The 23,162-nt window shown below is 37.5% G+C and overlaps 1 protein-coding gene across 6 annotated transcripts in view; it reads right to left on the minus strand.

Annotated features, from left to right (window-relative positions):
- The window catches only part of kif21b (kinesin family member 21B), a 70,770-nt gene that overhangs the window by 8,747 nt on the left and 38,861 nt on the right, over window positions 1-23,162 (minus strand). For 2 of the 6 annotated variants that reach the window (XM_032549512.1, XM_032549511.1), the window contains exons 22-34: window positions 22,565-22,625; window positions 22,347-22,395; window positions 21,732-21,979; window positions 20,551-20,619; window positions 20,337-20,447; window positions 15,714-15,752; window positions 9,646-9,782; window positions 8,631-8,811; window positions 8,229-8,393; window positions 7,107-7,224; window positions 5,841-6,011; window positions 1,207-1,406; window positions 295-429 (exon numbers count right to left, since the gene is read on the minus strand). In XM_032549512.1, coding sequence (XP_032405403.1) covers window positions 330-429; window positions 1,207-1,406; window positions 5,841-6,011; window positions 7,107-7,224; window positions 8,229-8,393; window positions 8,631-8,811; window positions 9,646-9,782; window positions 15,714-15,752; window positions 20,337-20,447; window positions 20,551-20,619; window positions 21,732-21,979; window positions 22,347-22,395; window positions 22,565-22,625 — 1,649 coding nt within the window. In that variant the 3' untranslated portion in view covers window positions 295-329. The remainder of the gene's footprint in view (window positions 1-294; window positions 430-1,206; window positions 1,407-5,840; window positions 6,012-7,106; window positions 7,225-8,228; window positions 8,394-8,630; window positions 8,812-9,645; window positions 9,783-15,713; window positions 15,753-20,336; window positions 20,448-20,550; window positions 20,620-21,731; window positions 21,980-22,346; window positions 22,396-22,564; window positions 22,626-23,162) is intronic. The other 4 variants (XM_032549514.1, XM_032549513.1, XM_032549515.1 and 1 more) reach the window with 3 other exon arrangements.

Consider the following 23,162-nt stretch of genomic DNA (forward strand, 5'->3'; position numbering starts at 1 on the left):
CTATAAAGGTTTTTGGAACAAACTGGATTGAGATTGTTATTCCCTGTTGCACTTGATGTCTCAAGTGACCAACAAAACATAACTACAAAAAGTAAAAAACAAAAGATTCTTTAAAGCCAAACAGAGAAGGATTTTGAAAGAAACCAAAAACGAAAAGAGCACAAAATGAAAAACAGGGCAGAAACACAAAGAAAAAGAATTAAAAGGGTGGATTTTAGGTACAAAGGTGAAGAAATGTCAAAGTTGGGGAAATACAAACAACAGGAAGAAAAGAATGATCGGCTAAGAGAATACCAGAGGAAAGGAGGTTCGGTGTGCAGAGGACACAATCAGGGGAGACTGGTGGCTCGGCCCTTGATGGCCAGGACCCGACGAGGAAGACATGGGGTCAAGCCTGGCACATAGTTCCACAACTTCACCCTGCAGTCACTGGGGTCCATGGGAGGAGGAGGAGAAGTACAAGGAGGCGAGAGGAGAAAAGCAAAGTGTGGAGTTCCAAGACAGGAAATAGTTGGTCGTAGTGAGGATGACGATGGAGCAAGAGAACAACAGGAGATGATTAATAAAGTTTAAGATGTGATGAAAGAAGACAGCAAGGAGAAGACCCAGGCAGCTAAACCAGCACCATCTTTGTTTCACGCTATTGTGAAATCAAAGCTGCAGTTCAACACTCTCAGCAACTCTGGGCTGAACTGCTTATTAGCTCTTGAAATGATTCAGTCTTCCACAGAAAGATTACCTTTTAGGTAAAGGGCAATCTTTTTACTTCTGATCTTAACATTTTATATTGAGGAAAATTTGAACTTTATGTCATTTGGCATTTGTAACTCCAAAGCTCTCATTAAATCATTTCCAGAAGACTTCAATAAAGGACTACCTACAAATCATTTTATATGCATGAACAAGCTGGAAACAAGAAAATACAGGTTGAGGGTCATTTCTAACATAAAGTCCCTTGCAAACGTAATCACTAGTTTACATTTAGTGATATTACAACAGCAAACTTGAAGCTCATTTTGGAATCTTGGTTTGTAATGTTGCCCCTGACCCCCCACAAAAAATATATATATTATTATTAAAGCTTGAACTGTGTGGCTATATGATGGGTAAACAGTGAAAAACATTCAATAGCTGTTAACATATTTGCAAGAAACTGTATAGAGCTGTAATAGGACACAGTTTGTCCATATATTTCTTTAAACATACCTGGAGGCTGTAAAGATATGCCTGGAGTTGGTGCATATGGCATTAATGGGGCTGTCATGACCTCTGACCTCTCCTATGGGCGTAAAGTTTTCCACATTCCACACCTTGAGCATGCCGCCCCGACAGGCGCTCAGCAACATGGGCCGGCCGGGTACATAGGCCAGAGCGCACACCCAGTCCTTGTGGGCATTCGGGATTTGCTGTGAAGTCAGAGCAGACCTGCATTAGGAGCCGAATAAAAAAATATATATCTGACATTTAATTCAATAATCTAGCAGCAGACACTCGACTTTTGTGTTGCTGCATTCTTTAAATAACAGCAGATACACATACATGTTCTGTGTTTCATTTATAATGGAGCAAAAATGAATTATCTCGGGAACAACAACATATTCCTTGAATTAAAAGTGCACTTCATTGTTGCTAGGCAACATAAAAGTACAAGTTTTTAGAGACCGTTTTTAGACTGTGCTACAGCTATTCTTAGACTGTGTCTATTCACTGTGTGTTTCACAATGGCTTCAAACAGAATTCATAAGCAAGGAATGATCTGTTCACATCAACATGAAGGTCTGTTCTGCAGCAACGGGTGATGAAGGTGGGGACCCATGAAGCTTGGAGTCATTTATTCTCAGGGTGAGCCAAAAGCATTTTAGTTTTACTTGACAATACAATTCATGAGGGTTTGTACAAGTTAAATCTTTGCCCTCAAATGGTCTTTGCCATTTTATTTCGTAGGCTATGTTTTTGCTCTGAGAAAATCCAAGAGTGCCACAGGAGCATCAAACAAAACACCTCTGATTGGATATTGAGTTTTTTAACACAAGACTGTGATAAATCACTGCAGAGGTAAGATGTCAAACAAAATCAGTTCACCCTTTTCCCCTAAAACACAGAGCAAACACAGAGAGAGCAATTTAAATTTTATGCAGGGCTTTATTAAACTTTTATGACTCGTTCAGTTTGGGTTTTAATGTTGTTCTATAATTGCATTCATCTCAGCCACCAGGGCTGCACATTAAGGTAGCTTGGAGCAGAAGAACACACACTGAGGAAAACGGCTTTTCTAAATTAATCCCCTTCTTTTTTTTTGCATGTCTGTCATCTGTCACTGCTGATTTCATACATGTTTTTTATTTGCTTTTAATGAAAATACACCTAAAAGATTTTCAGAATCTGTCATGGTTGAGACTTGTGCAATAGATGTAATTTATTTTCCTGTTTAGTTTGAACCCACTATATGCCTGTAAATGTAAAGACATGCTTTTTCTAATTTTAAAAACAAAAAAAAGTATAAAACACTGTATAGTTAGATCATCTTAATGCAGCACCTTCCTTGCCTGAACTGCAGGTAAAGATAAATTTCACAAGAGCATGAACCATAGATTAAGTACAAAACAAAACTAATTCCATCTTTAGGCAACAGCACACTTAATGTATTTTACACACATAATCCCAATATATATTTACTTTACACAATTGAATGAAAAAGTGCATGAAATGTTACCAAATGCATACTATTGTTATTATTTTGTTTTTACTTTGAGCAGATCTGTGGCTGGTGCAAATGCAACACTTCCCTCCATTTCTGCAGAAGACATGGTGGTTGCAGCATCATGCTATGGGGATGTTTTTCTGTCTAACTGGGTAACTAGTCCATATAGGCGGTACGAGGACAATAGCCAAATACAAAGAATTTATTTAATAAGATGATAGAATGCATTAGAAATGGGCTGCACAGTTTGTCTTGGGATATCACACAAAATATCCAAAATTTTTGATTGTAACAATAAAATGGGACGTGAATAGTTTTTGCTGTACATTAATTCATCTATTTAACTAGATTCTATTTAAACAATTTTAAAACTTGTGTGAAAGTTCAATGTAGGCTTCACTATCAATTGTCGGCAAGGGGGGGAAAGCATATGTGGTGCATGATTATTGATAAACAGAAATGTTGAGAAACTGCGGAACGACCTGAACAAGACGACTTGATAAATCCACATTAACACTCTCTGTTATAGCTTTACACATAAAGGTGAAAGTCTGTCAAATCTTTTAAACACTTTACAGAGAATAATACCACACAGCAATAACAACAGTTACATAAACACTTATTACTCGGCAAAGCCGCATACACACTGTAAGCTGTTTGGGAAGGCAATATTGGAACATTCATCATGTCGGGTAGTGTGGGATCCACTAGACTGCAGTCTTGAGTAATTATAAGAATATTACTTCACATATTCCTTGAGGAAAAGAACAACAGAGGCTTCTTTTTATGGTGCTGGACAAGGCATAGCAGCTCCCAGTAATAATCCTGAAGAAGGCAGAGTTTCAGAGTCCACTGTAATATGTTACGTTATTATACCCAAAGCTACAATTTGATCCCATTACATAATTATACAGAGATCGCTGAGTTGGGAAAGCTGTAAAATGGATGGTGTTGGCTGCTTCACAAATGTGGTTAAGGTCATATGCTACAGTCCGCAGCAAAGAGAGAGCTGATTTAATTCCAGCTTTGGAAAGAAATAATTATGTCCTGTGATTTGGCTTTGTCTGTTTGAATAAACAAAAGGCAAAACAGAAGTTATGCAAAACAAACTGGGAAAGTGATGTGCATGCAAATGAGTAAACCACATCCGCCCACAAGCTGTACGATTATGCATTATTAACAAACGCAGACAGGGGAGGATACACAGGAGACGGTGGAGAATCACAGGAACAAAGACACGCTCCTCCACCACTACCTGTAGCTGAGGTGTGAGCGGGCTCTAAGCTCCCTGCTGTTGACACGCCACTTTCCTGCCACATTACACATGACAACACACACTGCTGGCTACCTCTACACTGTGGGTAAAAGGGACATGAAGGGAGCACTCGGGTAGCAGGAAGCTGGCCACCAGCTGAGCTTGCAACTGGCTGCTCAGTTCTTCATTGTTATTACAAAGACCGTTTAAATAAGAGCTAAATCATTTTTAGGACTGTCTGCATAGAAAGCCTGTCTCTGAATATCCCAACTGGACAACGACCAAGAAAAAAAATTATGCATTTCATGTCTTCTCCTGTCAAACAAATTTTTTGAAATACGCAACAGTTTTACAAGTAGCAGGTTTAACAAGTCAGCTGATGGTATTATTATTTACTTTTCTAATGACGTTTTGTAAATCTTTTAAAATCATGAAAACGAGAAACATCTGGCAAGACAAAAAACAACAAAAACTTGTCTTTCAGGGCCTTTTTTTATCATATATTGGTAACAGTAATAAGCAAACAATGTTAAAAGATGTAGTTAGCTTAACTTCAGTATGGTAAATTTAAAGTAATTAAAGTTATACCAATAAACATTTTATTTGTAGTATATTCTTCATTTTGATGTTTAGTTTTTCTCTATAGTAAAATACCACCTTTTATAAATACATTTTTATTATGCTATGATAAACTAACGTCCAACTTGCTCTTCACTCACAGAGTAAAACAAATTTAGCATTAATAGCAAAAGAAAAATTCTCATATGAACATTTAAGAATTTAACATGAAAAATGTTTTCTTTGATTTATTTAAGCTAATAATCGATCATCTTAATTATTAATGATACACTTAGTTTACTTATAACATACACAGCGACATATCCTTGTAATTATGTCACAAAATGGACGAGTCAAGTGTGAACAATCGGTTATAATTCAAACAGTGAAATATCATTTTTTTTCACATTAGCGCCCTCCAATCACTGCTTTCTGAGGTTGTGGTTTAGCTCAATAGGATAAAGCAACTACTGTACTTTGAAAGTGTTGCCTAACATTTTTATTTCATTCCTGCCTATCTCAGACACTTCAAATTATTTGTACTTTACAGCTAGAGGCTAACCTAGAAGGTGTTTATTAGCATGATAAAAAATAATACCAGCAAGTACAACTCAAAAAAAATTGAGAAATTTCATCTATATATCTACAGTATATATGCATGTTCACTCATCCTAAGATACAGAAATTATGCATTGCTGTCACCACATGCAGATAATCTCTGAGCAGCTTGCAGGGACTTAAACTATAAATGGGTAAATATGTCTAAGCTTTCAACCTAAATGATGTGGAGCAGAGTTTTACAGAGTCTTGCTAGTCAGGAAGATGAAGCACAGTTGTAATACTTAAAGAGTTGCTCCACTGATCAGGAGCTTATGCTTAGGTAGTGATGCAGTTCTTCACTATTATAACTAATAAGGGAGATCTTACTGCAGCTATATACCTTGTTAGCACTTTAATTGCAACACACACTGTATGGAGCAGGCTGGACATTGCCCTGTAATTATGAGGGTCAAGAGATCAGGATTTAATTGCAATTCAAGACTTACTCATTGTTCAACTTGCAGACTCATGCCATGTTTTATCAAGAAAGTACTCCTCTAATTCCGATGTGTGAATTATTATCCACATGATAATAAGACATCCCTCCCGCTGTTAACTCAACTTAGTGAACCTCTCAGTGTCAACAGGAGACAATACACTAGGATCATGTAGCATTCTGTTCAAGAATCACTTGGCAGCTGTTGACATGTATTAAACATGACAAATACATGTTTTGGGTTCCTCACACATGTTCTACACTCCTCATACATGCAAAACAACACAAACCTGTGTGAGCTCCTGCTGCTCCAGCTCCCACTTCTTGATGCCGTTGTCTCGCGAGCCGCTGAACAGCACGTCTCCCTGCACGGCCAAACATTCAATGCCGTCATAGTGCGGAGGCTCAAAGTTATGAGCGGGACCCACATTACCCAGAGTTCCTTCTGCCACATCAAATATCTCAAGAGGAAAAAAGAAACAAGCATTATTTTGTGCACTTAGATTGTTAATACAGTATCTTTCAAAATTACAGCTTTCATACCACCCATTTCAAATTTTGTCACTGTACAACCACAAACTACAAAACAAGTGTGTGTCCCTATTCCCTCTATTCAGCCTTCGTTCTCTAATAGGGTTTGTTAAACAACATTGCTGAATAAACAGCTTTATGGAGCCCACAGAAAGGTCAAGGATAAAGCTGTGAAAATGTTTTAATAGGGGTATGTTAGAAAAAAATGTCCTACCATTGAAAACCGCTAGGATACTAATGCTAACTCTGGAGGAGCTGCAAAGATCCATAGCTCAGGTGAGAAAAATCTAAGTGTGATAACTATTAGTTTTATTCTAGTAATAACTTTATTTCTTATGACTTGAAATAAAGTCATAACAAGTCTTGGTTAAAAAGAAGGTGCTCTGGTCAGATAAAAAAACAACAACTTTTCACTCAATACATAGCAAAACATTCCAAATTACCCTGAACATACCAAGGTCAAACATGATGGGATACTTTTCTTCAGCAGGAAATAGGGTGGCTGGTCAGAGTTGACAATATGTAGAGCTAAATACAGGGAAATCCTGGAGGAAAATCTAGTGGAGACTGCAACAGATGTCAAACTGAGGTGGAAGTTTCCATTCCAGCAAGACAGCCATAAATATACTGCCAGAGGTAACTGAATGGTTCAGATCAAAATATATTTGTCTTTAAATGGCCCTGTCAATGGCCTGATCAAATACCAACTAACAATCTGTGACAAGACCTGGAAACTGATGTTCACAAATGCTCTCCATAGCAACAAACCACAAAAGTTAACTGGTTATAATTGCAGCAAATTAATTCAGTTCCGAGTCTTGACTAACATAGCTTAATACAAATGAAAGCCACAATGTTTTTATGTACAAAAAAAACAACTTGCATCCTTTTTTCTACTTCCCAATGACTAAAATCCAAATAAAATGTGTTTTATAATTTGTGGTTGCAAAGTGACAAAATGTAAGAAAAGTCAAGAGTGTATGAATACTTCTCCAAAGTACTGTATTTATACTTATGAGCTGTACCTTGACGTAATGGTCTTTGGAGCCAGTGATGACCTGGTCTTTGCCCAGCAGAGACTGTCCCACTGTCAGACACATGACAGAACCGATGTGACCTGAGAGTTTGCCTGTTGCCTGCATCCTGCACAAAGAGACATCCACACTTAGGAGATGAAACAAAGGTCTGTGAAATTCATTACAAAAATGAAATCTGATTTTCAAGCTGTCTGTGTCACCAAATGAAGACACCTTCCCTCTCTTGCGTAAAGTTGAACTATTACGACACACTGATGCCTCCGGCAGAGAATGAAGAAATGCCTAATTTGTTCATTTTTCATTTCTTGGGGGGTTTCTTATGCATCATTAAATACCTTGGAGCCCCTCAGCGTGAACTGTCTGCTCCAATCTGTTGATCACTTATCTTTTAAGGCGTAAAAAAAAACTCAAGAAAATGAGGCCTTACTAAAAGATGTCAAAAACTGATCGTAGAAAACACTGACTGGATTCTAACACATTTTGAGATGTCTGTACTTTCCCCATGTTAAATGGATGAGTGGCAGACAGAGGGATAGATGAAAGAAAAATATACAAATGGATGGATGACAAAATAATCAGATAGATGTTGGACAGACAAGCAAAGGGAAGGACAAATGGCGGGCATTGGATAGACAGACAAACCGACAGATGGACGGACAGATGGACAAAATGACTGAAAGACCGGTGGACAAACGAACAGACGGATGGCCAAATTGCCAGATGGGTAAATTTTGGACAAACTGACAGGTGAATTATGGGCGGATTGGCAGCATAATGATATAGTTAATATTGGATAAAAAGATGGATCATAGACAGATAAATGGACAAAACAATTGGAAGAATGCTATTCAAATTGACAGAAAAATTGACAGATCTGTGAATTTTGGGTGAATTGATAGATAAGAGTTGGAGAAAGTGATTGATGGATGGTTGCTCAAACAAATGTGAATTTTGGACAAACTAACATTCAAAACTTGTTGATCAAAATCTCTCTTTTTTAATAAACTTCTCATAAACATAAAGACCGATAGATAAACAGTGGATATCTGAGTGACCGATTACCTACATAAGTAACCAAAGAAGAAAAATGCTACGTTGTTACAAATGTACCTGTTAAGGTCCCACATCCGAACAATGTTTCCAGCAGCAGCATAGAGCACAGATCCTAATGGGTTGAGCGCTATCTGGTTGATCTGACACTCGCCCTGAGCAAAGGTGATTGTCCGGGTGGTTGTGCCAGCGCACGCGTCTCCTGTAACTACCTGCCCTGATGACCTGTCAGAGGGTAAAGAGAGATCAAGCAGTGTAAAAGAAAAAGAAAAAAAAAAGATCAAAGTAAGAAGCAGCAGCCGTCATTTTCTCTAAAAGCACTTCAGTTTAATTTGTCACTTTAATGCAACCTGAAGCACATCGCTGAAGGGGAAAAAGAGCATATTTGTACATCATCTTTTACTGAAATGTTTCATCAATCTCAAAATGGTGCCATCTGGTTGATTTGGGAAACAAGCTTACGTGAGTGTGCGTATGCACTTTGCAGAGTCACGGATGTCCCACACCTTGATGTATGAGGTGGAGACGCTGAAGGCCAGACCAGAAGAGGGACAATATTTTACCGACACCACGTTGTTTGGGTGCCCTTTGAGGGTGGCAATCTCCTGACCTGTGACTAGATTCCACATCTTACAGGTGCGATCTGAAGACGAAAACAGGAAAAGTTGGATTAGGATCCAAGGTTTTCTTCTAAATCTACAATACAATTCACTTTCTGTCTGCACACCCACTCTTCTGTGACATTTCATTCAGCTCTTCATTGTACGGCTGGAATAAAACAGAATAACTTTGGTGTTTTGTATAATCTGTAACATATTGATGTTGGTTTTAATGCTGCAAATATCACACATGCAGCAGTTGCTAATCTTACTGATTCCTTAATATCAACAGCTTGCATTAAACTCTATTCAATGTGCATTGCAAAACATCATAATGCTAATATTATTTAAATCGCATTTTTTTCATATTTGACATTAAATATGGATTAATGCCACTTTATGGGTGATCACAGGGGACTTAATTTAGTACAATAGTGGAAAACAGAGCAGAAGCAAAAAGTGTGTTACAAAAACTGTGCACAAACCAGAAGGACAACGGCAAGCTGGAGAGGATTTGGAAGCAAAGTTCATTCAACTCATTGTTTCAAGAGCCGCAGCGCACAAACGTGTCCATGATTACACCTGTTGCATTCCTTATGTTGAGCCAATGGTGAATCAGAGACATTAAAGAAAGTGCAATATGGGATTGTTTTATAAAATATTTGCAGTTTATATTATTTTTGTTTTGTTAAAATTGGTTATGCAGTGTAAAACCCACATAATGTGGCATTTTCCTTCTATAAACAGGAACAGATTTTGGTTTCAAATCACTACCAAATGCAGTGATAACATTAGTAATATCGTATTATAATTATTTTAAGGTGACCTATTTGTGTTTTTTCAACTATGCATGCCTGGGTGAGTCTGTGTGTGTGTACCTTTAGATCCAGTGAAAAGCAGCTCATCTGTAGCGTCCACACACAGAACCGGCTTCGAGTGGCCCTCGGCAACAGAGACACACTGGAGGGGTGCTGTCCGACCCCCCTTTACACCTCCAATGGGATTGATCACACCCCTATGGGTCAAAAAACACAGAAACACCATCAGTTTCTAATCAGTTTAAAGGAGAATGGTCAAATGCGTTTTGTTTTTTTTTTTAGATCAAAAGTGGATGCACAATAAAATAAACAAGCTCGCAGTGAGCATGCACACAACACACACAAGAAACTTTTCTGTAACCAACAAGAAGCCAATTTATGCTTGAACTAATTCCCCTAAGAAATAACTATGATAAGTATTGTTCAGTACTATTTTATTACATTTCGAGCACAAACCACAAATTATTTTGCTTGGGCATGAAAGACCAGTACAACGTAGTGCATAATTGCAGAGTACAAAAAAAGAAGTGGTTTTTACATTTCTTTATTTTTTTTTACAAAAACAAATCTAAAAAGTGTGGTAGATATTTGTATTCAACCCCCTTTAATGCACCGAACTAAAATCCACTGCAACGAGATGCTTTTATAAGATGTCATCTAATTAGTGGCAGAACTGCAAAATCTACCAAGACATGGATATCCATCTACGCTGAGAAACCGTACAAAGAGACAATTGAATAAGACCATGGTAACTCTGGAGGAGCCACTCATCTTCAATCAATACAGGGAAGCCATTCATACATAAGGAAAACACAGGGCAATTCTGGAAGAAAACCTATTAGAACATATGAAAATTTTATGACTGGGGTAAAGGTTCAGCCTCAGAGGATGCAGTGCTATTATTGTTCAATAAAAGTCCAGTCCTACAACCATGTGTTTTGTTGTCAAAAACTTCAAATTTGTTCAACTTTTCTATTGCTGGATCTTTTTTTTTCTGCAAAGTTGGTAGCGGAATAACCCAATAAAAAGACTTGTAAGCACAGATAAAGGCAGCACGTACCACTGTTGAATAAAGCAGCTCAAGACTCATGCGTGGCACACCTGTCCACAAGGTGGTGGTCGACTGAGCTAATAATGCCATTAACTTCATGATCTCTCTCTATAGAAGTCAGTTTGCCTTGCCTTTGTGTTTAACCCTATCCTTCTCTCCACGACAAAGTCATTAAGCCAACCACTACTGCCACCAACTAAATGTTGGCAACAACAAAATGCTCAGTGATCAGCTGCTTATGCGCATTTCTCTTAAAAGAGCATCTAATTTTCTTTAACATAGAAAGTACTACCTATCATGTGTTTCTTCTGTGTTTTCGGGGTGTCCGCTTGCTCTGTTCAAATCCCAATGGACTACAGGAGACTGTGTCTCAGTAGAGCTGGAGCTTCCTTTATATTAAAAGGGAGTCTTTCCTTTCCCCTCGCCACATGCTAGCTCAGCAGGAGAGCAGCACAGTCAGTGACTCGATGTAAACAACCTTCCTTACATAAAAAAACTTTATACCTGTTGGAAAAATAATCTTAGTTTGATCAAATTGTTTTTGAAACTGTAATTGAAATTGTGTGCCAACACTTTGAATACTTTTCCTACAATTATGCACTACTTTGTGTGAACCTATCACACCAAATCTCACTGACACCCAATGAAGGTTTGTGTTGTAAAATGACAAAATATAAAAAGTTGAAAGGTTATTAGTATTTTTGCATGGCTTTGCTTGTCCTCACGATATTTTGGAAAACAACACATTGATGTTGTCTGAAGCTCTCCTCGCTCTCTCTGGTCTGGTCCCTTTTTGTTGCAGAGCAACCCAATTAACTCACTACAGCAGTAAAAATCTGCTCCCTTATTTTACTTGTCAATGTGTTGCCTCTTCTTTAAAGCCCCACATACACAGACATGTATTATGTGCACTCAGGCTCTCAAGATGGACCGCCACAACCCCCGTCCCCTCTCAACCTTCCCAATATATGTCCCTGTGACAGGCCAGAGTCCCAGAATGCCTGGAGAGCAGTCATCAGAGTGAGACAGAGCAGAAGGAGGGTGAGAGGAAGAGTTGTGGAAAAAAATTGGTCCCTGGTGGACTTCCTAGGTTGTATGTTGCACACAAGTGAGGGTGCATGTATGTGAGAAAGTGTGACAAGAAGTGCAAAAGATACAGGGATAACCAGAGGGTGTGGGAAAATAAAACTGTGACTTATACACCAAAAAATATTCTGAACAGATTTGTTTCTACACAAACACGGTTCACTGTCTCAAAGACGGCAACATGCTCCACTCATGTCCACAAGGAGATGAAGAAAACACAATTCAAATCACAAACATGAAAACATACTTCATAAATCTCGCTCAAAGCATGTAAAATGGCCAGCCAATAAAAACAGAAGTCTCATCCATGAGCCATTAAAAAAAGTGAAACATGCATGCCTGCCAAGATTCATGAAGCACAAAAATTCAACTCATTGGCACAGAACAAGCTCAAACACAATTATTAGCAAAAAAAAAAAAAACGTCACAGTCAAATGAACAACTCTACGAACAATGAACTCCATCTTGAGATCCGGGAATGTCCTTATTGACACATGCAATACACTGTAGACTTTTATCCCCAAAAACAGGAGGTAGAGTCTCAGCTCCTCCACAGCCAAATGCCTTTAGGGACCCAGAGAGAAAGCTATGTGGCACATGTAGGTTAGGTGGAAACAAGTTGTCCAGTTAGTAACTTCTCCAGGGATTACAGGGCAAATGTTCAGAGTGAAATGGAGAGTTATAAAAGGCTTGTCTTGATTTTTTGTTTTTTCCATTTTAAATAAAATTTATATTGTATATTAAGCAATTTTAAGCTACACTCATTTTGCTAGTTCTATTTTCCTACTAAGTTTAGAGACTGAATGCTGTACATTTCAGCAAATACAGAAAATTCTTGATAGGACTCAAGAAATGCAAAAAGACAAAGATGCAGTGGCATCACAAAGGGAGGGATCTGGGTTAAGGAAATGAATAGCAATGCCTAACTCACCTGCCAGATAGTCTTCTGTGCATAATATTTTTATGGATATGAATTTAAAACCAAACATATTCTATTTTAATATGACATACTTTCACAAAATTAGTACTTTAAAAAAAACAACAGTGTCAAATAAATACACTGCTGAATAGATTTTCTCCATTATTTATAAATAATACCAAACTTTTTTAGAAGCACTTCAATAATAATAATATGATGATATGATATATAATGATATAAATTTTTCCCCACTTAGATGGTGTGTAACTAAACTACTTTTATTTGACGAAAGTAGTTTTTGACAACTTCAATTTTGAAAGCTTTCTATTCGTGTTGTTTTTCTCTAAATAACAACCGGCACTGCTGCCTAATGCAGCACTTCATATCTTACAATAGAGCGACACTACAAATGACAGAAATAGTTCTGGTTTTATCAGCGTCTGAGGACAGGATATCATGGTCTACTGTGCTATGCACTCTGAGAGAGCTGCTAATGGATGTTGCAGGGCTAAGGCCCAAGAGACCAGCACTAATGAAAACATGGAGGGAGATCAGCATGTGCTCTCTGAAGTACAGAGAAAAATTGGCAGAAGGAACTTCAGGAAAGTCTTTGTGTGTGTGCTAGAAAAGATCAAAAATAGGAAATTAATGATTAAGAGTGGGAAATATGGTTCATTATATACATACTGTATATATCTTCTTTTTCTAGAAGAAATACCAAGAACGTTTCAACATCTGGGTTGGAGATAAACATTCCTGATTTAAAATTGGATTGATGTGTTTTTTTTAATCTAAGTGCCCGGCATCACATCAAGGATTGTTTGTTTTAATAAAGTGAGCAACATTTTCTTAAAATGAACAACTTTTAATAATTCAAGAGAGAAACTTGAATCTCATAACTGAAAGAATAAAGAGGCACTGAAGACATTTTGTAAAGTAGCAAACTAACTGCTAAGTGTATTATTTCTACATCTTCTCTTTTACCCCACAATTATTGACAATTATTAAAACAATGCATCAAAAGCCTTCAGATAAAATTATATTATTGGAGTAGCATAATTACACATGGATAATTCTAAATCCAACAGTGAGTATAATTGCAAAGAAATGACCAGTGACACAATTACTGGCACCCTAGCAAGCTCTTTAAAATAACTGGAACAGAAGAATTATTTATTATATTTTCTACTTAGTTAGCTGTTAATCAGCGTTTCCAATAAGCACATGAAAAAAAGATAAAGGCATTGACAAAACATTCCTACACTGCCAAGTATTAGAGGGCTGTAGAAAAGAGTGGCATCAAGTCTCCACAATAACCGTGAAAGATGATGGGGAAAAAATAACTCATGGCCACTGTTAGGTGGAGGATCTATGATGCTGTGGGCCTGATTCCCTTTTAAAAGCCCTAGGAACCTTGTTACAGTGTATGACATCATGTATTCAAAGCAAAAACATTAGGATAATTTCATAAAAATCTGGTGGACTTTGTAACTTTGAAAAGGGTCCCTAGTCAAATCACCACATTATACGTAATCAACATATTTCCTCTGGCCATCTGGAGGATAAGCAGAAGAGAAGACACAAGAAAGGGCCCAGAACTCTCTTCAGAATGGTCAAATATTTCTCTTTATACCCTCCAACCTTATCAACCTTGTGAAATGTTACGGGAGACGCCTATAATACAATGTGTTGATGGATAATAATTGTGCCTCTATCCAAAACACTTTTTAACAGAAAGAAATAGCATTCCTTAAGAGGTATGTTAAGAAAGAATTGCATTGTATAATAGATGTGTGCAAATTAAGATTAATATTTTCCAAAAAATTATTCAATGTCATGCTAGTGCAATAAAAGATGCCTTAATTTCCATGCATTTAGCATTTATATGGAACAACAGTGAACTGCGTTGCACTGTATATGAACACTTTATATGAGTCTTGAAAGTAGGTTTCAAACATCCTCTTTAGCTGCTGCTCTAAATTACTTCACAGCTGGAGATTTTTCCAGCTGGAGATGTGTTCCCGCAAGTAGAAATCTTTCAGTGTGTTGCAATGGCTGATTGCACAGAAGGCTGGACATGAAGATGTACTTTTGTTTTTTTCTTCACCATGTCAAGAAAAGCAGATGAAACTCCTTGCTTGAACATATGCAAGACATTGATGAGGGAGTAGAAAGCAACATGCTGGTCGGCAGAGTGGATTAGCTGCTGGCGTATCACACTGACTCACTCCATCATTCTACTAGCCTTACAGACCAGGTACTTGTTGGAGGTAATCTACCATGAGACGTCCAAAATGAATGTTGTGAACACATGCTTTCTGACTTGTACTACTTCCACAAGATGTCAGAGTGGCGGATTGTGTTTGTGAAAGCAAACCCTTAGAAACAAAACTTCTGGTTTTCAAAAGAAAAGGTTGAATGACCCTGCTGGTCATTCACCCCAAGACCAGCAGGTCATTAGGGTGAAACCAAATTGAAGGCAGGTTTAATGTCTCAGATTTGACGGTTAATCTTTCATTTTTTGTACTCTTAAAAGATACAAAAATATACAGTAATTAAGTTGAGTTATAAGATGCTGCACGTTGAGGATTTATTAGAGTGAAAGTAAATAGTTAACAGACAGCTGAATAGAAGAGTCCATCCCTTAGTTTTGTTTCAGCTTTTGGATCAACCACATCAACAGCCATCCTTGAAAAATAAGTATATAGTGATATAGATTGGGGGGGCTTCTACAGGACAGCAAGCTTTGATTTGCTAACCTCAATTTTAAGTCTTTCAGCTAAAAAATAAACTAATATTCCTACGAGGCTTTGCAAATACAGATGTTTTGCCCCTTTATGCCTTTCAACAGTGGGACAAAGAAAAGCTGTATGACTCGTACAGGTCTTGCATGGAACCACAGAGAAACACAGCATGGCAAAGATAGAAAAAGCTACCTATAGTTAATGCATGCATTTCACAGTGACTTCAACCATGGAGGACTAAAGGGAGAGGCGAAGGTGAAAACAAGACACCATACAAGTTAACAGGCAAAATGGGAAAAACGGAGAGCAACAGACACGATTCCTCTACCTGAGCACCTCGGAGAGCGAGGAGTCGCTGTCATCCGACCTGGAGGCAGAAGAGGAGCGAGGAGAAGGCGGGAGGTGGGAAGAGGAAAGGGTTAACCACGCTAAGAAAAGACAGAAGGGTTACTGCATGGCAAAGGGTTAAAAAAGGGAGCACAGACTAGTAGAAAGGGGTTCAGACATAAGTGCACAAACAGGCAGGAAAGTTCAGTCAAAAATAAATCTTGTTCAGTGAGATTAGGTAGCTCGCTATATAAGTCACTGAACAAGCTGTATTATTTGACCAATGTCAGTCTCAATCCAGCCACACCAACACTCAACATTAAATGGACTTTAATTTTTGTTAAACAATACAGATTAAAAGGTTTGGAAAAGAAAGCCGTTTGGAGAAGTACAGTCATTTACATTCTGGTCAAGAGCTGAGAAGACAATAATAGAGTCATACAAAAATGTTCACCTAGCAGCCTGTTAGCCTAGCTCATAGATAGTTAGCTTAGAATGATATCTGTCAACAACAGCAAAAACTGTCTGGATTCAGTCAAAATTTTATAAAAAAATACATACTAGACTATATTGGCTTTCAACCTATGACGTAAATATGATTCATGAAATCATGTAGTGACTGGATTTGGCCTTTTTTTTTTTTTTTTTAGCTTAATAAGACCTAAGCAATGACCAGCAGGTCGAAGCCTCAAAGATCAGACCTTTGAGCCAATTGGTGAATGCGCCATACTTAAATGCTATAGGTCACTAACATCTCCTCAGTATGTTAGCTACAGTATATTCAGTTCTGTGTTCTCAAGGGAATATTTATTCAGGTACCACTGTTTCAGTATTACTGGCCATTCTAAAGACCATTTAAAATGCTGACCAGGGCGTGCAGTGGTGGCGGAGGGGTTAGCGCGACCCACATTCAGGCAAAACGTAGCCTCGACGCGGCTGTCGCGGGTTCGACTCCCGGACCCGACGACGTTTACCGCATGTCTTCCCCCCTGTTCTTCCCCCTTTTCTGTCAGCCTACTTTGAAAAAAGGGACACTAGAGCCCACAAAAAGACCCCTTGCAGGGCGATAAAAAAAAAAAAAAATGCTGACCAAATAATCATTTTATTTTTGTTTTAAATGCGTGACAGCTCGCTCACACACATGATGTGACAAAACATGAGCTTCTAAAATAAGTAAGGCTAGAAGAATCGTTTTTAATCCCATTCTCTTAAATTCTTATTATTTTTTCTCAAAGCTTTACTAAATCTAGTTTTCAAAAATGGTCTATAAAACTCTGATTGTTGAGACTGTACCTTAAAATACTAAAACGAAAATTATCTTTCTTTATTTTACACTGATTATAAAAGTTATTCACTAAAGCTAAACTAACTGCTGCTGCCTGTTCGCTTGTCTTTTGTGAACCAACAAGATGGATTAGCAGTGTCAACACTCTCACATATTGCTCTTGAAGAAAGCAAATAGTCGCATCTCCAAAAATGTCAAACTGTCAGTTGAAACAAAATAAAAACTTAAGGGGATTATCAGGCGAAAAAAATGGCTACTAAGAAGGAAACACTGATGCCAAAATAGTCACACCAAAGGTCGCAGATTAGTTGCTCTTTGACAACGAGGTCAGGGTCATCTCTTAAATTGAATCTTTGCTGACATTTTCAAGACATTAGTACAGAAAACAGATATTGGAGGGCAAACAGGGTTAACAGAAGGGGGGGAAAACTGCTGAGTTAAGGAAAAACCCAACATCCATGCCACACTCAAAAGTCAAACAAGTTCTGTATGGAAAATGACAATATAATGTTGAAAATTATATTCAGTCATCTCCTATTTGTCACCTTGTGTTATTTATTTTTCTAATAAAAATAAAACAAAAAATAATCTAAATATTCTGCAGGCATGGGCTGGCAACTGATTTCCAAGTATGCCTGTGTTTTAAAAGATCTTTAACGCCTCACAGTTATCCATCAAAATAAGAAAGAAAAGAATTTACTTATTTAGCAATTATCACAGACAAAAAAACAAAGTGCTCTTTGTGGTTAAAACATGGATAACTACAGATCAAATGTTAGCTAGAAAAGTATAAATAGTTGAAAAACTTTATTTTGTTTCTATGGTTTAAGCTAAAAACAACAATGAGTACCAGAGTTTTGTCTGGCTGTATGGAGCATAAAGCTCTGATTCTTCCCCTTTAGTTTTGTATAAATTCCACTAAAATTTAGGATTATCCTACTGAAAGCATCTCATGCCGGTTCATGCCTACTTCTAGGTTTGTGGAAGTAGCAGAGCTAAAAAAAAAATCACTGCAATTTATGCATTTCTCTCTTTTTACAGTAACTTTCCCCAAAAGCTTTAAAATGCATTTCTTTTTCAGATATAATACGAATTCTGACTGCATTTGATGATTAAAGCCAAAAGAAAAAACAAGAAAACCGTTTCAAATTTGTTTATTTTAAGTTCATCAGCTTTTTTGAAACTCGTATAAGTTCCAAAAAACATTCTGTTTGCATTGATTCTAGTCTCATCAGCAATAAAAGAACTTAAACATGAATGAGTGATTAGAGTGTAAAACTTCTTTTTTGCATTTCACAAGATGCAAAGGGATGCTTGAACTTGAAAAGATGTGGAAGAGCTTTATTAACACAATTCCTCATTTCTCATCATTTAAGAGGTTTTGTGCTTTAAAAATATTAGATACATGTAAGCATGTCTCTAATACATGAAGTGGTAGAGTTCATAAGGTCTCAGCAATGGAATAAAATTATTAACTTGGAATGAAAACACTTACACGTCTCACATATAACAGACAAAACAAACATATGATGTCCTTCCAAATAAATAAAAAAATTCCAAGACTGCCAACAACAGCATATGAGAAATAAAAAAAATACACAATTCAATCCATCCTGCTGCATCATGTTGTACAAGAGTATTTTCCTGGAGCAACCTTATAAGAGACCTTAAACACAAACACCCTCTCACGCCGTGTTAACTCAAAATGGCTTCCATCAACAACAGCTGCACGAGCACATGACAAGTGCCATCCCATTTACCTACCCCTGGTCCAGATAATGAGGAGCCACAGGCTCCAGCACACACAAAGTCAGCCATTATTAACACATACCATACACACACACACATACACACATACCCGACACCCTGGCTGATTCCTCAAAGCAATCTTGCTAGCAATTAGGGTTCTATAAAGCCAGGATATTCAACAACTTAATAACAGACGGAGAATAAAAAAAATAAATAAACCTGCAAATGCTGGCTGAAATTAACCACTGACATTTGTCAGAGTAGGATGTTGGAATTGATTGCGAGCAGGAAGGGAAGCAAGTACTCATTTCTGACTGGGCTCTCCTTCAGCTGACATTAGTCCCATAAGACCTCACCTCCTCAGTTTGATGTAACTAAATAATTGCATTGCAAGAAGTGTCTTTTTACACTTTTAAATGTTAACACCGTTACAGAAATATAGTAGACAACTTCAAACCTACTGCACAATGCAGATTTTGGAACGGTTTCATTTACATTTTCAAGATCACTCATATTTTTGTGCATAATCTTGTTCAAAAAAACAAAAAGAAAGTGACTTGAAAATGCATAAATACCCATTAAATTTTCTCAAATTTTGTTACTTTACAACCACAAACTTAAATGTATTTTATTGATATTTATGGAACATACGTACAAAGTACTACATAAGTATAAATTTAAAAAGAAAGGATACATGATTTACAAAAAACACTTTTACAAATAAAAAATCTGAAAAATGCGCATGTATTAAGGCCCCTTTACACCAAAATGGTGGTGACATTTTGTTGTTGAGAGGATTCTTTTTTTGGCTGAAACAGGGAAGTTGGGCACAGTTGATAGAAAGATAAATGGATCTAAATAGCAATTCTAGATGAAAACTAGCGTAGTTAGTAGTTGCAAAAGACCTGAAAATTGAGAAGAAGAACTTAAAAATATAATCATGGAAAACCCAGGACTGAAATCAAATAGACCTCAATTTTGATGTTCAAAGAAGCAAATACAATTATCTGATTTTTATTAATAAAAATCACATAAGTTTAGAACTTTGTTGCTAAACTTATGCAACAAAGTTTCAGAACTTTGTTGCATATCTGATCACATCAGATTTGTTGTAATCTGATGTTTATCAGAATATCAAATAATGTTTCTGGTTGCAATGAGACAAAATATGAAAAGGTTTAAGGGAGATTAATAGTTTGGGAAGGAGCTACATTGCATCTGTCACTTTTACATTCTGTTTGCCAATTTATACAATAACATTAACCTGTTCTCCCACAATATTTTCAGCATTGCAAAAATTCTGCTGATCTGATTTTTTCAGTATCTTAAAGCCTTTCCAACATAGCTTTCTGGACTTTCTGCAACACTCAACACTAATGGGAGGAAATAAAGTGGGGAAGTGGGATTCAATTCTACATTGCTCTCCAAAGGCATTGCATTTAATGCATCTATAAAGCCTGACAACACATATAGCCGGTGAAGAAGAAGAAGTAGGAAATGACTTGAAGGGCAACTGAACTGAGCAGATAAGAATGTGGGTGCAAAAAGTGCACAGCGTCTGCTCGGGTCTCTGTGCAGGACGGTACTCACTTGTCCAGAGCAGAACCTTGCGCTTGGTTGCTGGTCAGTCTGGAGAAGACGTTGCGATCATTCCTTGTCCTTAAGGGAGGTGAGGAGGGGGGAGTGTAGACATCAGTGGGCCTGATGAGGAATTAAAGAAATAATAACATGTCAGTGAAAACAGTTGAGCTAAATTACATTACTCAGTAATCGGGTCTCCATCCGATCTTGAAATCATGCGTACCTGTACGAACGGTCGTAAGATTTCCTTCTTGTAATGGGGGAAGTGTCATAACCTCGAGACTGCCTGGGACTAAGACACAGACAACAGAAAAAACCTTAACTGAATTTCAACAGATTGCAAAGGTGCTGGCGAGACATGAAATGGATCAAATATAAGACGCCATTTCAGTCGGTGGGTGTTTTCTAAACCAGGAAATTAAAAATAAAATCGCAGCTGGAATTAGATGATTTTCAGTTTAAGTAGCCAGTCAAAAACAACTCAAAATGTGAGATTTTCTTGTCAGATGGTCATAAAATATACTTAAACACAATCGCACCCTACTGATTACCACCTTCAGAGTAGAAACTGTTGTTGGGGAAAGAAGTCTTAAGGTTAACCATTATCAATATAAGAGATATGTTTGGAAATTAAGTGAGACGGTGCTCAACAGCTGTAAGAAGTTGGTTGAAAGAAAACTGTATTTTCTTCAACATTTCAAGAGGTGTATGACCATCTGGCCATTCTTTGGCTATCATCTTTAGTGGTACTCATTAGAAATGTTATTAACTATTAGGGTTGCAAGTACTATTTGTACAAAAAAAAATTGTGATGCAGAGCTAAGAAGCAATATGTACATGGGGATTTTGAGAACTCAAAGTAGTACTTTTTCAGCTAAAGTTGGCAGAAAAAGAACAAATACTGGTGGCGAGTGTTGAAACTGGGAATGACATCTAACTTAACTCTATTCCAGTTGCTCAAAAACCAGTGAGATTTGTTCCCTGATATACTCCGTGTATTGCCTCATCACAGCAACATCTTCAGTAAAGGAAGTTATAAAGAATTGAGACGGTAAATGGCAAAAACTACAAATAAACATTAGATACCAAGTTTGGATCATGAGTTAACAGCCACTCACAACCAGAAGGCTAGAAAAATGTTTTTGGAATGCTTGTTTTTTACATTTTCTTATAGAAATTAGTATTTGCAGCACAAAGATTTCCAAACAAGATATTACAAACAAGAATTTTGTGAATCTGTCACAAAAGTCTGGTTGGGGAAACTTCTGAACAAAAAAGGTCTGTAGTCTTTAAGAAGTTAATTCCACCTGGACCGTGAGAGTAATTTCAAACATTCATCTAGGCTGGTCCTGTCACCCCTAAGATTAACAATTAATCACCACAGTTTACTTCTCCATGACTTACAAAGTGTGTCCTCTGACAGGAAGGCTGATTGTGCGGGACGCTCGTTCCCTGTGAAAAGGGTCCCGGAGGGGAACACTCAGTGCCAGACTTCCTGGAACGAGACTTAAGCCATCCTCCTGGATGTCGGTCAGTGAGGCTAGGGACTTAGTGATGTGCTGCTGCTTGCTGCTTGATGATGAGGGATCCAGGATGGGACCGAGGTACTCCGCAGACACCGCCTTCATCTGGGCCGAGAGGCGAGGCTCCATCTGGGTGAATTAAGTGAAGCCATTGTGTTAAAAAGAACCAGAAAGGAGGGCAGTGGGATGACAAAATATCAAAAGATATAATACAAAAATGAATGCTAAAAATGATTCCAATGCATGTTTTGGTAAGGAAATGAGTGAAAACAAGGAAGCATAAGCTGCTTAGCAAATAAATATTAATGCTGAATAAAAACACCAAAGTCTAACATAAACAGAAGATCCGCGTCAACTCTAATGGTTTTCTAACATCAAGGTTTAAGTGTTTGCTTCTACTGCCTCCTTGTGGTTTCAAGCAGTGAAAGCAGACAGACAAAAGCCTCAAGCACCAATACAAAGTGATATTGTTCTTCTATATAAAGATAATTTTTACCTTTACTTTAAAGTCATCCTGGCTGTTGGATTCTTTCATCTGTGAAACACTAATAGAGTCACAGAAAGGTGAAACAATATAAACAGATGTTACATAACTTTTACAAATGATTTAATGTATTTTTCCACATTAAGACAAAATAATCAATACCAAAAAATGTTAGCAGTGTGCTTTCAGATTTTTAGATGACTAGGAAGGTGGAGATGCTGACGGCTCACCTGCTGTCAGAGGCTTGGCTGAACTCAGAGGGCTCCTCATCCGTGCTGGCGTAACCATTTTCTGAAAATAAACAAAGCACAAAACCCGAAAGCTCACAGTAAACAGTGAGGATTCTTCAGAATGTGCACAATTTAAACTTCAACACAATGCAGACAGAATGGCACAAATAATATGTTCAGACAAACAAGGTGACACAGCCTTGGTGGTGAAATATCCTTCTTTGATGTTTCATGTTCACATGCTAATGTGCTCGAATAGAGCCAACATGGTTTTCAGTATATTCAGTTTTCAGCCATGCTCATTCTATTTTCATAAGATGGATTGAACAGTGCTCTGTAAGATGTTCTGCGCTTGGGATTTATAACCTAAACATGCTTTAAACATCTTTATCTCTACCCTATCTGCTGTGTTCCTTGGTCTTTATGATGTTGTTTGTTAACTCTGAGACATTCACAGAACAGCTGAATTTATTACTCAATTTGGGAATCTTTGGTAGTTCTAGTGTTAGACTACACACATGAGAAGTCCTCAATAATTAGGTGCCCAAAGGTGGTTGCACTGGATTTTATTTAGGTTCATCAGAGTAAAGTAATCTAA

This window comes from Xiphophorus hellerii, chromosome 20, assembly GCF_003331165.1.
Source record: "Xiphophorus hellerii strain 12219 chromosome 20, Xiphophorus_hellerii-4.1, whole genome shotgun sequence".
NCBI classification, from domain to species: Eukaryota; Metazoa; Chordata; class Actinopteri; order Cyprinodontiformes; family Poeciliidae; genus Xiphophorus; species Xiphophorus hellerii.